Source organism: Parambassis ranga, chromosome 5, assembly GCF_900634625.1.
Source record: "Parambassis ranga chromosome 5, fParRan2.1, whole genome shotgun sequence".
NCBI classification, from domain to species: Eukaryota; Metazoa; Chordata; class Actinopteri; family Ambassidae; genus Parambassis; species Parambassis ranga.
The window spans coordinates 25,860,772-25,878,351 of record NC_041026.1 but is presented as its reverse complement, the minus strand read 5'-3'; the positions used below and the strand labels follow the sequence as shown (position 1 = coordinate 25,878,351).

Here is a 17,580-nt window from a genome sequence, read left to right as displayed (position 1 = left end):
CCACAGTACTGTTTCTATGTGCTTCTATTTATTTATTTACTTTATTGATTGATGGACAGACAGGTTTCTGATTTAAAATAAAAGAGGCAATAGTTGCCTTTTAACACATTGCGTGAAGCACAAAATGCAAGTTATTTAAGCAGACTGAGTAAGTCTAAAACTATAAACAAGTGACTTTCGTTGATGCACTTCCTGTCAAATTTCACATTCAGTATGTTTAAATGATAACATAGTGAAAGACTAAATTTTTAATGAAACAAGTATTTAATTTTCCCTTCAGGGCATACAAGGACTTTCCCACTGAGGAGTTTGGAATAAATTCCAGTACCTATTTATAACATCACAGAAAACATAACAACACATGTAAACATAACTGTGGTTAAATCAAATGCTTTAGTATAGGTGTAAAAATTTGATTTTCACATTTCGGTGTTATTACAGAAAACACATTCATTTTTTTGTTCAATTACTGAATCTTTCTGCAGCTCCATGGTGCGGGGAATATAATTATACACTGAAACTACATCACCTGGTCTTTGCAGACTCTGCCCGAGTGGAACATTAGCTCAATCAATGTCAATTATTTCCCAGTCCATTATTGCACAGCCAGGAGTGGGCAGAATTTTAATCCCCACCCTGCAATTGCTTTAGCTACATGAGTCTTAGGTTTTTTGTCATGATTAGAAACATGACTGAACATTAAGCCCAATGGTGTTCAACAAGTAGTGCAGGAAAAATGATAATGGCTTTGTCGCTCAACAAGGTGGAAGGCAGTACTAGTAACTCTATGCATTTTCCTGTTGTTAGCTAATAGACTCTTGGTAGCAAATAGGGTCATATCTCTACTTATCACATATATAGAGGCACTGCATCTTCACTGCAGTGCTATACTGTCTAACCTTACTGAGACTAAGACTCTGTAGATACTGAGTACAAGCAGGGTCAGTGACAGACATGGTAAAAATCAGTGGTGTCAAGTAACAAAGTACAAAAACTACTTACTTAACTTAAGTAGAATTTTGGGGAATTTCTACTTCGCTATTTATTTGTCTGCCTACCTTTTACCTTTTTTGTTACATTTTCACACGAATATCTGTACTTTCTACTAATTATATTTTGAAAATAGTCTTGTTTCCTGGATGCGGATCGATCACGTTCCATTCAATAAATGTTTGCCCTTACATGTTTTTTTTTTAAAGTTACCTTGTACTTTTACACTTTACACTTTACACTTTTACACAAGTATTTTTCAAACCCCATACCTTTGTACTTTAACTAAAGTAGAATTTTTGTGTCAGTACTTCAACCTTTACCAAAGTATTTTTAAACCCCCTCTATACTTCCACTTCAGTAATAAATACATGTACTTTTGACACCACTGGTGAGTACAAAACACTTGGTCACTTCTAACCCTGTTTATTTTCTGTACTTTCCTAAAACAGCATGAAGACTGAGGATTGGTAGTAATTTATCAGAATCCATTCATCAAGTTCATCATTTTTGAAATGTTTTTATCTACATAATTAGGTTTAGCTTTTAGCAATTTCAAGACACTAAAGCTGAAAACTAAAACAAAGGTCTATAATCACCATTTGCTGACTGATTAGACGGAGATTTGAGTAACACCCACATTAATTTTCACAACCTGTTGTTTGAGTCTGAAAATGAGATGAGCAGCAGAACATAATGAGTAAAACGTTGATTAAAATAATAATAGATCTGACACAAATAACAGCTGTCATCTGTTTACTTCTACAGCTACATCAAATATGGGCTAATGTATTACTTTGACAAGGTTAAAATAACATAGTGCAAGGGGCTGGATTGAAAGTAGACACTCTGTTTGTTGTATTTAACTTAAACACAATGATCTATTATGAAACTGAGATTAATTAGCTACAACAGATTTTGTGTAATGATAATGATTATTTTTATCTGCACAAAAATAAGAAGCACTTCCTGAAGTTTTTACTTGTTTTAGTTCTTTGTAATTACAACATCCATCCATCTTTTGAACCTGCTTTGTCCTGTACTGCAGAGCTGGAGCTGGAGTCTATCCCAGCTATCTACAGGCGGTAGACATAGTAACTCAAAACAAAAACCATAAACCCACACCTGTCAATTCACAATATTGAAGTATGGTACTGAAGGTAACTGAACCTTGCACCTGTAGAGTTTACTATGTAGACAGATATAACATTGTGCTTGTGTCAGTTGCCACTGCATTTCTTTACTTCTGTTTCATTGAGTTACCTTTGTGAGTGGGAATGGATGTGGATGTCCAGCCAGGGCGACCTTAACAGTGGTTTCCCAGATGTGTGGGTCGTGGAGCCCACGGGCTGTTACCATGAACTGCACAGGGTCTGACAGGTTAGCCACCTCCTGCTCGACATACACCGTCCCATCAGGCCTCACGCTGAAGCTGGGGTCACTGCTGACAAAGCCCACCTCTCTGTTGTGCTGGCAATCCTCAAACTTAACTGCAGACAGACAAAAGTAGGGAAAGAAGGTACAGAATTAGAGAGCAGCACAGTGGGATTTGCTCCATAAGGTGTTCACAAATCCTTGACACATCTGGCAGGATTAAGATTAACCCGCATCCATCAAGACGTATCTTGAAATATCTCATCCCTTCTGCTGTCACTTCTGATTCCCCGCTTTGACGTTTTTGGCAAAACAAACCGCTTATCTGTTCCTGAACCGGAATACACGGGAGGAAACCTAATTCTTTTTCATATCATTCTTTTCCCGAACTAGACGGATAGCAATGTCAAAATAGCATTTTCTCCCAGCTTCTCCAGGGAGAGCATGAAGAGAAGATCTAAAGCACATTAAGCTGACTGGGTTGATTGAGCTCAATGCTCATATGGAGCAACATATCTTGAATGGCTTTTAGAGGGTTATGCTTGACTGAGACAAAAGGTTGGGGGAGCTATTGCTTTTACAGAGTAATATACCGTGTGTGTCAATATGTGCACTGTGGGAGGCTGGTGTGGTTGTAAGGGTGTTTACAGGCTTTCCACATATGACTAAATGGTTGAGACAAATCACACAAAGACAGAGCCTGTAGAGTGCAGATTCTCCAGTGACAGCTGACATGAATATGCCATTAAACCACACACACAAAACACAGGAGATACCAACCTCCTCACACAGCTGTTTAGAAAATCCTGTCATTACATTGGCAAATTTAATCAACACTCAACGCATCATCGTTACACGATTCAGAGCATGATGCAACGACATGAATGCTGAGAGTGACACGAATACACACCCCCCACACACCACCCCCTGCCCTCTATCCCCAAGTTAAAATGCATGTGCTGTGCTGTTATCTCACAAACTCTGGCTGCTGATAACAAGACAAATTGATTTCATAAATCACCCAGGGAACAGATCATCTGTTATGAGCTATGGCAGTGTGATTTCTCAAAAATCCAGCGTGAAGAATTCTGCACAGCAAGCTTTTTATCAAGCCATCTATTTAATTTATCGCCCAGCTTCCTGTCAAAAGCAGCTTCCAAACAACAGACTAATAAAGCATGAGATCTGCTCAGCCTGCTGCAGCTTAGCATCACACAAATGAGGCTGCTTGTTTTCAACCTCTGAGTAATTGCATGTGTAATGGGAAGGATGGTAAACACAGTTTTGACAATGTGTGCATCTGTCTGTGCTGGCAAAAGCAATCCATATTTTCACCGACTAAAACACACAGCCCAGTAGAGAACGTCCTTATGTGAGTGATAAGCTTTGTTTGAAATCATAACCTCACTTAGGGGATCATTTATCAAAGTGGGGGGATGTGGGGATGTGATGTGCATTTAACATCAGGTTGTGACAATATGACACCGACCTGCTTGAATTGTGCACAGATGAATTGTGATGGCAGACATGTATTATGTAAATGTCTTCAATTAGGGTTGAACTGAGCAGGCTAATTGTTGTCACTTAGACAGGTCTCTTGTGGTGCAGCTGCGGAAGTGAGGCTTAAGGAAATGAGCACTGCAAAGCTTATAAAATGCATGTGTGTGAGTGTGTGCTCCTCTGCGTATGGCATTAGGGCAAGTTCAAAGTACAGCTAGTCTGAGAATGTCCTCAGCTGCTGCATAGATTCACAATAAAACCACTGAGAGTCTGCCTGGACCTGCTGCCTGGTGCGCTGTGGTGGTGTCAGTTGGCCTGGGAAGACACATGTGGTGTGTGAGGCACGGCCATTGTGGAACATTATTAGGGGAGAGAGAGAGAGGGATAGAGGGGAGATACACACAAAAATGTATTATACAAAATGTATGAAATAAACTCCAACAATGTAAGAAAAATTTGACTCCAACACAGGGTCAACCTCCACAGACCCCCCATCACTGCCGTTTCTTTTATTTTGTAAGTCTGTATAGACACGTTGATAAAAAGTGTCTTGTATGTCCTTTAATGTTTACACATAGCTGTGCTGTGCTTACTCATCGGTGTCTCATTATACTGGAAAAAGATGTGAATAACGACTAACACTGTTAATCCATGCTGTTGTTCTTTGGTGCAAAAAAAATTACAGCTCGTTTATACAAGGAACTGAATTTTGAAATAAACAAGATGAGGCTTTAAAGTTTATTCCTTAGCTGATAACCTCCGTCATCTATTGAAATGCATAAAAACAGGTTCAATGACTGGTCAACCTAGCTAATGCAGTGTAAATAAATGTAAGTGAAAGAGGATGAACAGATCCTCGTTTGGAATACAGATGCTGTACATGTCTAAATGTCGAAAGAAATTAGTTTCAGCCACTGAATGGTCTTGACTGTCAGAGGTTTCTGCAGACTTATATGTACAGTAAGTGTTGGGCTGAAGTGTGAAACCATCATTAAAAGTACTATAAAACTATGGCATATTGATATAATGTACACCACACACACATGCTGTTTCAAATGATTTCAGCTCAGCAGCTCAGAATCACCAAGTAATATAGACTAGATAAGAGACACATTTGTGCTTTGTTCTTAACAGCACCAGTCTTCTGATTCAAAGATTTATTGAGCCAACGTACTTTGGCTGTATGGATGTTACTCTGCACTTTCTTCACTTGGTTCCTTCAAGTTGAAGAGAAAAACATCAGAGGTGCTAATGTGTGTATGTGTGCCGCCTATACATTCTGTTCTTTTTCTACTTTGTTGCCTAGCTTTTGGACAACACACGCACACACGTATCTGCCTAGTTGTGTGCCTCTGAGTGCACATGATCGCGCATGCATTGTGTGTCAGAGTGTGTTCTGTATATTTTAGTGCACCCTGCCATCCACAGAGATGTTTGGCAGGATGCAGAGGCTGGTGTCATTCTGCTCGGCTGCTCCTCTCTGGACGCATACGGCAGAGAACATGCTGTCCAACAGAGTGGCTGGTGCAGCACAGATGTGGCTAAAACAGAGCAGGCAAGCAGCCGTGACCGGCGACCACTAAGTCTTCCCCACACACACTCGCAAACACACACAGACACTTATGCTTTGTCTCTTCCCGCTTGTATATCCACGACAATACCCGAGAGGAGGCCAAAACAGCTCTTGTATGGAAACATTACATGTGCATAATGCAGATGGCAGGTCACTCTGCACTGCCAGCTTTGTGCATCCACATGGAGGCTGCCTTCCTCATCACTCTGCAGCCGCATACACCATGTTCACCTGTCGAAAGTGGATGCCTGCCCTCTCCTCATGTCATTGTCTCCTGTTCTCCAGTGTCACAGCTCCCCTTCCTCCTCTTCTTACTGTTCTTCTCTCCTTTCCGTTTAACTCCTATCATCCTTATCTATACTTCTGTCCTCTATAGACTGAAGCACTTTATCCTCCTCGATGCAAACCCAGCCAGACATAAAAATGTGCACCCTGGTAGGCTGGTTATTACCATTATTAAAGTGAGCTGGGAGAGAAGCATTAAAGAGCTAAAAGAGGCCCAAGAAGACATCACAAGAAAGGTCATGTCAGTTTGAATTTAGCATTTACATACTTGTAAGATGGTTTTAGAAGTGATTACAACTTTATAGATCGTTTTAAAGACCCCGATGAATCATTTATAGACCTGCTTTTATATCACAACTTCCATTATTGTTCTTAGCCTTCCTTTTATTATACGTCTTTTCAATTTGTATGTGTCACCTTGTATTTACAGCTTATGCTCCCGGTTTGATCTGTTTTTGTAAGTTGCAAGGAGATTTTTTTTTTTGGAGATTTAAAAGGTGTATAAATGAGCCATTCCACCAAATCGGTGCCATTTACGTCCCCATGAGATTATTTGTGTAAATATATATTAAAATTGACTATAGAACACATTTTATTGTTAAGGAAATTGTCTTGAACCTTGACCTGATTGCCAGCTTAATATAAATAATTGCAATTATTTAAAAAACCTACTAAACCTAGTGAAAATTAGCACATTGTGTGTGTCCCCAGTCTCTAATACAACAGTGTACCATGAAATATAATAATTAAAATCAAATAGAAATGTTTTATTTTTTACATTTTTGTATGACTCTATATTCCATCTCTGATTTAAAGATGTTTTTTTTTTTAATAAATTTATAATACTGTAGTTAAAATATACATTTTAGTCATGTCCCTATGTTTTACCTCAGTCCTGTTACCCTAACACATCCCCCTCTATAAAAAAATTGGAACATTCCACAAGTCACATGGTCAACAGGAAGTTGCATTATCTAGTTCTTCTAAGGAACATGGGCAGACCAAAAGTAAGGTCTCTCTTTTTCTTTTCTGTATATTTGATGATATTTTAACTGTGGCTGAGACGGTCAATATAAACATTCAGTCCTGTTACCTTGTTTTTTGTTAGATGTTAGTTTTTATTTTAAAAAAATACATATTTTTGGTGAATTAGTAGATGTGCTAGATGTCCTCATGCTGCTAGCATGGACGCCATATTGCTATATTTCATGTTTTAGCTAATTCTTTGCTAAAAACTCAGTCCTGTTACTTTCAGTCCTGTTACTGATATAGTGAGTAACAGGACTGTGTTACTGTAACAGGAGTGAGTATCCCCCTTTATTTAATTGATTTTTTTAAGGTTTATATCAGTTTTTTGATACTGTTGACCTGAATACTAAGGCTGGGGACACAATACATGACTTCCCCAGTATTCAGTAATGTGACAATTTGTTGTTTGCTAACCACCAACAAACTCAAAGAAGAAGATCAGGAAGAATTAGGAAGAAAAAACTGGTTTGGATCAAATCATGGAGGAGTCGGTTGTTATTTTAATATTCCTGCTACTTCCCGTCATCTTCTGGCACTAGTTCCCATGTCACACCCTCTCTTTTTCATTGACATGAAATGTTTGCAGTTGGGTTGGTGAACAGTTCACACTACACCACTGTAGTGTAACCCAAACCCTAACCTGACAGGGAATTAAGGGTGAAATCAGACAAAAAAAACTGTGTAGTGTGTCCCCAGCTTAAGTTAGTAAGCTTTAGTTTACACATAAGGTCAGTTTGACAATATAAATGCTATTCTTACAGGGAAAAAATCCACCATTAACTGCTGCAGAAAAGCAGCGGCGCTATCGTGCACGACGTGATGCAGACCCAGGGAGGCGACAAAAATATTTACAGAAAGAACATGACAAGTACAGGAGTGACATAGAGTCAGGCAAGAAGAAAAGAATCTATAATGTCAGTGAGAGGGAAAAGCGCAGACGACGCAGAAAGTGGAGGGAGACTTATCATAGGTTAAAAGCAAGAAAAGAAGCTCAAGAACTCATCATTACACCTCCAGACACCCCCCAAGTATCACCAGTTGACCCTGCAGATCCACAGCCAAGAATTTCCAGGTCCAATATTAGTTTCTGAACACAGCTCCTGTCACATTATGTGTATGGTTTGGCAAGTGTATTTGTCAAATGTGTAATAATTAAATATACAATGCACTCTCATTAAATTGTTAACATTTAATGTTTTTCTCATGATGGGTTTTAGGCAGCAAAATGAAGGGAGGAGAAGAAGCAGAAAAAAAATTAAAAAGCTTAAGGAACAAATTCAAGAACTGCAGATGCTTCTGAAAAAACAAGTTCGAAAAACAGAAAAGTACAAGAAACAAACCCAGCGCATGAAAAAGAATAATCCATCTCCACGTAAAAAGGTTAAGAAACAGATGAGACAGCTTCCTCGTGAAGCTATTCAGAAGACCCTTTTGTTTCATGAGGCTCTTGTACAGGACATCCGAAATAAGTACACAAAAGCACAGGGGGAGAAGGAAAGGCAAATCATCGCAAAGATAGTAACAGGAAAAGTTTTGAAAAAGTACAGACTACAGCGTTTTGCTTTAAACTCATTGGGCTTTTCAAAGAAAAGATGGAACCATGAGAAGGAGGGGAGGTTTAACTTCTAACTTCTAACCTTTATCATGGATCATCATGGACACAAGTGAAACACACATACAAGTGCGTTGCATGCAGAAAATTGGAGTGAACAGATTTTTCTGGCCAGCGCGGGAAGACATTATGTGGTACCTCTTTGAGGACATTGTATCTCTCATCCCTCCCACAAAACCAGTCACTGGTCGACACATGGAAATTGAAAAAGAAGTGTGGGCAAAACTACAGAAGTTTTCTTAAAAAAAGGTTAGACTAAGAAGTTTGTTGTCATGACTTTTACCTGGACCACTATTTGATAGTTGCTGCATCCTGACCAAAAATGTTTTTAACTTGTAGGCAATGGAAGGATCTTAAGACTTCTTCTTCTTTTGCAGAAGAGAACAATAGTAGAACATCTACCAACAGCTTTCTGCAGAAAGGAGCAACACACTATCTGTCCCACCATCCCACCATCTTATGATCACACTTTTTACTCTATCTTTCTTTAATTCCTGTTACCTGACTTCATTCCTGTTACACTGTTTTTTCCTGTTACCAGATAGTTTTTTCTAAAAAATCTGTATAACCAGTTCTTTTTAAATGAAATGAATACAGTGTTTTTAAAACAGTTTAATAAATGGCACAATTTTTAAAAAATCAGCAAAGTTGTGTTTGGGGATTTTTTTTTATATTAAAAATTACGTTGTGTTTTGTAAACAAGTACAACTTGGGTCCATACAAAGTTATTTTTTGGCAAAAATATAAATAATTTAACATATGGCCATTCATTTCCTAAAACTGATTGATTATATGAGGGCAAAACAAAAGAGATATTTGAATATGATTTAAAAACAGCTTTTTAAAAGACACTAGAGTTTCCGTAACAGGACTGAGGAAAATGCGTCCATTGTCTGCTTAGATACCTTGTAAAAAAATAAATAAATGTCCCTGAGATGGACCATTATTTATTTTGAATAGTTAAGCATGTTTATTATTAGACTGCGTCTTGAAAAAAGATAAAAAAAAATATTTATTTTGGAAGAATTATCACATGCAAATGGCACCCATTCGGTAGAATGTCCCAAATAACAATTAGCTACAGCAGCTAAGAATAGGAATCTGAACAAATGCTGTGTACATAAATGAGCTTGTGTGCCACAAAAAGGATCACAGCTGACAGGTGTGAAGAAAAGTTAAATATATGACTGATATACAGAGTCGGGTATGCTGTGAGTTAACCTGACAAATAGGTCCAGACTGAGCATATGGAGCTCCTTTTGTTAAGGTGCTCCTCAACGCAGTTGAAGCACAGTGCAAAGTAAACACTCCCTCATGGTACCCCACTGCTTTCCTCAAGCCAACAGGAAAATCAACGCCACCCACTCAATTTGCAAATAACAGTATTTTTGCCAAGCTGTGGATGTGATAGACAGGAGCATGGAGCCCACTGATGAGTAAACCAACACTGTTAAAACACAGAACATACTGTACACGTATGGAGCAGTAAAGAGTGCCAGAAAATTGAGTGCCAGATAATTTGCAGCAAAGATTTCCACATAATGTAATAGCAATGAACTGTACTTCATATGTGTACACCATCCATAATTTTAGTAGCTCTTGCACCTTAGACTAAAGTAGTTCAACTTAATAAGTTACTGACCACTATGCTGCTACCAGAATGTCCATGACATTTAACAAAACATGCTAGAAAAGAGACATATTTGACTAATAGCCATGGGAAAGGGGTCAACTGCAAAATCACTCTGTTAACATGGATCAAAAAAAAAGAAACAAAGAAAACAAAGCTAAAAAAAGTTTCTACTTTGACTGCAGTATACTTTTAAATGTTCTGATAGAATAAAAAAGGATAATTCCAGGTAAAAGGGACTTGTGTTCACTAGACAGTTCACTAGACATTTATATTGTGTCAAGACACATCTGAGTCTGAATATTCTTTCCACCTGCAAGATGTGAGAAATGAACACATTTACACGTTTCACTGGGTGAGTATTTCCAGTGGAAACAGGTGTAAAATATATTTTTTGAAGTTGTGACTTATCTGCAGACTAACACACATGCGACTTGTGAATCTGGTGTCAAACCTAATTCACTTCATGCAGTACATCCACAACCCTTGAAACTCTTTTGAAATCCAGCCCACTGTGCCCCCACAGGAATGCTTATAACTAATTCAATTTACATGCTGCTGTTTTTAAAACACTGCAGGTACAATGTGACTTTCCTGAAAAGGTTTTTTTTGCCGCAGTTGGAAATGAATTTCTCTGCCTCTGCAGTTCTCTGTCTTAACAAAAGCCCACACAGTTCCCTCTGACAGCTCGCTCTCACAAAAGGAAACCACTGTGACTCAAGTGTGTGCGTAGCTGTGTGTGTGCTTATGCGTGCAATGGAGCCAGAGTGAGACAGATAAAGAGAGAGTGAGAGAGGAGAGGGACACTGGAGTGGGAGTGTTTGACATGAGCTCTTTGCATATACGATTATTACAGCTGATGCATAAATGTGTATGGGTGTCATCGACCATGTTCCCATAGGTGTGTGCGTGGGAAGGGAAGGTGCTGTCAGCCTGCGTTTGTGTCTGTGTTCATGTTTCACTTTTTAAACACAATGAGCTTGTTATCTGCTGCTGCTGCTTTTAACAGGGCTGAAGAAACCCTTGTGACATTGTTAGTGCACTGTCATATCTGTACGGCCAACATCCATCCCCAACTACGCCACCTCCACCCTGTCACACTTTCCCTCTGTCACCTCCCTTCTTCAACAGGTTATGGAGAAAAAGCTGTGAAAGAAGGCCTGTCACAGTACAGACAGTCTTCATACAGATCTGTCAGTCATGTGACCACAGACGATCCAGGTGTTGTGTGGGCCACATGCTCTGTGGAGGTTTTGCAATAGTTGTCACAGCAGTTTAATGGATTACAGAGATTTTCCTCACAGATATTTGTTTTCCTCTAAGCACCACCTCTCTTGTACATCACTGTGTTATGTTGTAAGCTTGGCTCTGCATTCTAGCTTGAACTCCAGCATGTTAAAGTGCTGCTGCTTCACTTGTTCTATGAGTTTTGGCAGGGGTTCTTGGGATAAATCATTCTTTTGCTGCACATCCACAGCCCTCCCTCTTATCTCTGCATTAGTCTCCTCTCATGGGCATGGGCATGAGGAGGCTTGAGGAATGAGAAAGGGGAAAAAGGCAAGATAAAGAGGGAGAGCAGGAGCAAAGCAGAGCGGATGCAATTAAAAGACTGGGTCACAGATCGCAGTGCCAGGCGTCAGTGTGATTAATACACCACCATTCAGCCCAGGAGCTTTTCTCCACAGCGTGGATGTGTGTGTGTGAGTGTGTGTGTCGTTGTTTGTAAATTTGTTATCTACAAGGCATACTGCAGCTAGGGGGCAGCAGTGTGTCTCAATAGGAGTTATCCTCAGGTGTACTGGGATTGACCCTTACAAAGGTTATGTCAGGATCCTGGTGGTTCTTACAACAGGTTATGAGGGATGATGTGTCTGGTAGGAAACAAATCACTCTTCTTATATGAAGAAACAGTCAGAGAAAGAAAGACATATTTACAAGCAAACTGTTACAGAGAGAGAAAACTAAAATCTTGTTGTGAGTTTTAATGAGCATGCACTATCCTTGAATTTTTGTTCATGCCTTTTGGCTGACCGTCTTATCAGCAGATACCAACTAATTTCAGACCAGACCAAAGTCAGAGAAAACCATCTCCCAGTCAGCCCAGCTTCTGCAGAAAACACAGAGGCAGCAAACAAAGCCTTGAAAAATTCCCCCGATTGAGCTATTGGCCCTTCCCAGAGTGGTATGGTAATAAGAAATGTTTCCTTTTGAACCACAGCAAGCTGCACAAACATATCAACCCTTTCTTTCTTTTATTTCTTTCATCTGGCTCCCACTCACCAGACCTTGCCATCAAGGCTTCCCCTGCGATTTAGTGTGAGCAGAGAAAGAGCCACGTTTTATCACAGCAATATCGCTTTTAAGGAGGTGAAGCGAAGAAAGTGCCTCAAGGCTACATAGCGTCTGTTATCTCCTGGTACAATATAATAATTTCACAGAGCCCAAAGTGAGGCCTCCGCTGCGCCAGGTGACAAAGAGGGAAATGTGAGCAAAACAGGGACAAGGATCAGGGGACAGGTGTGGTTTCTGGGAAATATTTCTGACCCTAATTTAGCTATATAAAACTGTAATTGGTTGTTTTTTAATGTAGAGAACAAACTTGTTTGTAAAAGATGGACATGCTTTTTTTACACGACAACTGACACCATGCAGAAATGGGAGAGAGAGATGCTACCCAGCTGAGCAAATGACAGTGCTCAGTCTCCAGAGTTCATGACTGCAGCACCTTTTAGCTGGTTATTTTTAGCTGGTCTTGATTATCCCAGAGGCCGGCTTTAATAAATACTACAAGGCTAAAAACAGTCTCCCTCTGCCTGTCCTCCTTCAGACTCCACCATTCTCCAGTCCACAGAGAAACCAACGAGTCACTCACAAAGTAATCAGCTATAAATCCCCACCTTCCTTTATTCTCTCTCCCTCTCAGCTCTCTCTCATCACCCTCAGCTACAGCCTGAGCTGATCGGCAGTCTCTTTGATTCTATTTTTTTCTCCTTTTTCCCCTTCTTGCATTATTATCATGAAAGTGTTTGCATCCTTCCCTGGTGATTGTTTAGCTGCTGCATTCAGCATCTTGATTTGATTCCCAGCAATTGCCCTAATTAGCATTACAAATATACACTTAGAGAAAAACAGAAAGATCTGACAGCCTAATTGAAGGCAATGGAGGCCAAACTAAAAAGGCAACAATACATTTGTATGATAAAAGATGGACCGATGCATCTCAATAATAAGGTGTCTTATCCAAGTTAACTGAAACTACACTTTCACTACACAGTTGTAAATCAATGAATGAGTTGTTTTCTTTAGAAGAATGAAACTGTGCCAAGCATCTGACAATAGGAACGTACTGGATGCTCAATCATGATAAAGGGTGTAATCACAACAAGAGTTGTGCTGCTTATCTTCTCCACCGCTGCCTCTCACTAGCCCATATCATGGCTTCTAAAGCCAATGATTAGACTTAAGACAGATCTCCTTCATTATCCGGAGCTCTCATCCATTTCTCTGTAATCCTGTCTCTACTTCAAAGCCCCTGGGGGCAAGCGATAGGCCATAGCCAGCCATTAGTCTCCAGGTCCCAAGATGAGCAACAAAACTCATCCGTATTTACCCCATGAGGAGATCAAGGCCTCAGAGGTTAGCTACACCGACTGCGCTCACATAGCTGTAATTGCCAACACTGCTTCATTTGCTTGTACTTTCTGTTGAAAGAGTGATCTTTGCCATTACACAAGCAGGTGACTGCCCACTCATCTGACCAGAGGTGGAAACATATAGCCAAAGTGATGGTGGAGTAATTGCTCAGTCAGGTTCCTATCTGAAACCACCAAGGTCATTTACTGACTCACTGATGAAAGCAAAGTAAATAGGTCCCAATTAGGTCAACCCGCACACAAACACGGGCACATGTGGGTTTATGTTGTTGCTTTAGAGAGCCAAGCCAGCACAGCACATGACCATGATCTGAAAAACACACCACATACAGACTACAGGGACAAACTGTTATGAGCAAGGTGTTAATGTTGTCATTATGAAGATAATTGCTTTTTCCAGCTTTTAGCGTTATGCCATAAGTCACTATATTACAGTCAAAACAGAGAGAAAAAGAAGATAATATTTTCCATAAAAAAGTGTCAAACCCACAGAAACAAAGCTGAAGGAGCAGCATTTGTGTATACATAACCAATAAACAGGGAAAGAAACAAAAGCAGATTTTTGTAATTAGAAGGTTCATATTAATGGCCTTTTTGGCGCTTTGAGACAGGAGGCAAACAAACTTATAAAGAGATAGAGTAAGTAAGATAAGTAACTGCAGTGGAAACTTTGATCGAAGCAGCAAAAGTAACATTGTTTTGAAATTCTGGATACTTTGTGATCCCAAAAAAAGGTGAAAAACAATCAAAGCCAGTGAGACAAAACAAACAACAAGCATGAGAGCAATAGCAGCAATGTTATCCTGTAAAAACACACAATACATGTTTGATATTATACCTGTTACCATAGACAATGCTCCAGGTTGGTTACCTTTGGCCTCTACTGGATAGACGGCTACAATGTGTGATGCAGCCATCTCTTCAGTGGAGTGAGTATCACTGTCTGGAGCTGCTGTTATGGCTCTGTGAAACCATTCTCTAAGAATGCTTTCTGTTTCTGTTTATATGGCAGTATGTGACAGTGGGTGAAGTTTCTGAAGGAACACTGAAAGGAGAAGTAGGTTAAATATCCTTTTAATAAGTGGCTTACCATACATAAAACGACTGTGAATAGGTATCACCAGATTAACAGGAGCTGGAAATGCACTATTGACAACAACACAAAGCAGTGTGAAAGTGAACAAAAACAACAAGCTGAAAGACACTAGAACACACCATCAGTGAGCCGCAGCTGCAGTCGGGATTTGCTAACAATTTAAAAAACACAGCAGCAAGTATTTAGTAACACTTGCATCGTACAGTGAACTGCATAGAGGTAATGATAAAACCTATTCTACTCTCTCTCTCTCTACTACATTGGTAATTTATTCTGTGTAATTTACACAGTCCCTCTATGAGCTTAAATTTGCATGCTCTTACTTGGATAAAAAAAGTGTCTTTTAGAGTGCAGGCTTCTTTTAAAAGGAACAAAACTGAGTTTCTTTTAACAGCTATCTGCTTTGAAGTCACCCCTGCCTGTTCCAGAAAATCAATTAAAAACATGACTAATACATTTGCACCTAACATTTTCCACTTTTCCTCTTTAGAGCGTTTGATGTCCCGCACTGCCTAACACTGTGTAAATGCTGAGATCACAGAGATAGTGATGGGAGGATTTCAACAAGGACTCTTTCACACTCATTCACTGCTTCAAGTGAAGCTCCCACCTAAAGTGAAATTAAATAATGAAGGCTATCAATGGACTCCTACTGTGCTCTTTTTGCACAACACCCAACTGAAAAATTCAGCACAGACCATCAGACAGCTGGTAGCTCTGCCACATGAATGTCCTTTTTGTCTTTTGGGCCTGTGAAGACATTTTCTCTGATATGGTTTATAAATAATGTAATGCATCTGTCTTTTTCATACACCATTCTTCTACTCCCTCTCCTTACATTTCCTATATAAGCCCCCCAGTGATTGTTATCAAAGACATCTACAGTGGTCTTTAATACCAGCATATGGCTGTCCCTTAAGTGGGCAGCACTAAGCCTCATTGTCTGCTGTAGATGTAGGAGGCACAATAGGAGAGGCCAAACCTCTCTGCTCAACTATCTACTTTAAGGGAATGGGAGGTCGGTCTCCCCGGGCCATGGCGCCAAAACCATTATTCTTATCACTGCAGGACAACTTACCGCAGGCCCAAAAAAAAACCTTCTGAAAGGTCAAATGAGAGTGTCTCAGTGTGGGTGTTTACCTCCTCCCCACCTCTCTCACACCAGACATTTCTGTATTTCTCATTAACTGATAATACATCACTCATGACCTTGTGATAAAAATACATTAGCTGGAGACAAGTCATTAATCTATAAAGAATCAGGCTGTTTAGGTTATCAGGTGAGAATGGGTATACGTGTTATCGCACAAGTAATGGCAATAGGCTTAATTGTCCTTTTTTAAGCTTGTATCTATACATGGAAGAGGAGCAGGTTTATGCATTGTCTACATTTAAGTATTTTATGGCAAGTAGGAAACTGGGCAGTCACAATCACTGCAGAATGTTTAACAATAATAACTTCACATTAACATAAAAACTTAGGCTTTATAAAATGCTTCTAAACTAAAGATATAATACATTCAGGCGCAATGGTTGTGGTGGGTGTATTTTATTGACAGGGAGAAGACCTCTGACTCTAAGAATGCAACAACTTAAACTTGTAGAGAATAAACTCAAGCAGACCAAGCTGACCATTCATAAATCTCACAGTGCCCATAGGGTACAGCTGCTGCAGGCCCCTAAAACTCACTATATCACGCTCATTCTGAGCCAATGGTTAAAATAGTGGCTAAATAAAAGATAAGTGGTCCCTTAAAAAAACAAAAACAGCAACCTTGTAGAACCAAGACAAATAATATCCGAACAAGGAAGAGACAGTGAAGCAGGCTCAGCCAAAGCTATGCTGCAAAGTTGCATCTAGTCTGTGCAGTTTTTGTAAATCTCTTACCACTTTGTTGCTGGTTGACCTAATTGACAACCACTTTTCCTCTGTTATGAGAGTCCCTGGATAATGCTCTGCCTTGAGTATGGTCTTGCTCTGTTTGAGCATGTGTGGCTGTTACATGGATTACCACTCAAAGCCAGGTTTAAAAAAAATATGGGGAAAAAAAAAGTGAAAAAGAAAAAAAAAAGATTAAAAAAGTGGGCACTGAAGTTGCTGAAGAAGAATGCAGATACTATTTACTGTATTTGTGAAAACCTACAGGCTGTTTTTTCCTGCTATAACTCATTTGATATGACTGACAGCTTCAGATCTAATCAGTGCCTGTAGCAGGTTATTATTCCACACATTTCCTTTTTTTTCTCTATGTGATACATTACTCTGAAAATTCCCGGTTGCTTTATAATTGTGTTCATGTTTCATTATGAAACAAAAAAAACTGAAAACACCCACACTGTGTGTGTGTGTGTGTGTGTTTGGGGTGTGTGTGTGCAGCACACAAAAGGCAGCAGAATTAGAAATGCAAGAAGTCATTTGTATTAAGAAAAATATGTTAAATCATCTTGGTGTCTTTTTCATTAATTAAATACGGGCTATAATTACACATAACCATTATCATTCCCATTACAAACAATTAAAATACACCATCCATTCTGTCGATTTGGCAACCTTAAAGCTAATGGCCGGTTGCCAGCCTGACAAACCACTTCTAAAATTTACTCTGGGGCCCTAGAGAGGAAGGATAGATTTTGTTTGCAATCTACCAGTTTGCAAGCTTCAGAATCTAAAACCCAACCACATTTAACAGTACTGAATACACAGCAGAAAAGCACACCAAGGACCCATCTCTCAAAGCAGGATTATTAAATTAGCAGTTTAACAGAACTGAAAGCACAGTGGACTTGCTCTATTCATTTCAGTCCATGGTCAGTTTTCTGGGTTTTAGCTAACATGAT

General features: G+C 39.5%; 2 protein-coding genes across 3 annotated transcripts in view; one reads left to right on the top strand and one right to left on the bottom strand.

Moving 5' to 3' along the window:
• cdh4 (cadherin 4, type 1, R-cadherin (retinal)) overlaps positions 1–17,580 on the bottom strand; it is a 169,623-nt gene that overhangs the window by 55,884 nt on the left and 96,159 nt on the right. Inside the window, exon 3 of the mRNA XM_028405984.1 lies at positions 2,254–2,480. Coding sequence (XP_028261785.1) covers positions 2,254–2,349 — 96 coding nt within the window. The 5' untranslated portion in view covers positions 2,350–2,480. The remainder of the gene's footprint in view (positions 1–2,253; positions 2,481–17,580) is intronic.
• On the top strand, positions 6,682–8,981 carry LOC114435979 (uncharacterized). 2 transcript variants are annotated; one of them, XM_028405983.1, is made up of 3 exons: positions 6,682–6,729; positions 7,513–7,823; positions 7,969–8,981. In XM_028405983.1, exons 1-3 carry the CDS (start codon positions 6,715–6,717, stop codon positions 8,378–8,380), a joined length of 738 nt encoding a protein of 245 aa, XP_028261784.1. In that variant the 5' UTR covers positions 6,682–6,714; the 3' UTR covers positions 8,381–8,981. The 2 variants fall into 2 exon arrangements, 1 of the variants encoding a protein (XP_028261784.1); XR_003670668.1 differs by lacking the exon at positions 7,513–7,823 and having other exon boundaries at positions 6,699–6,729.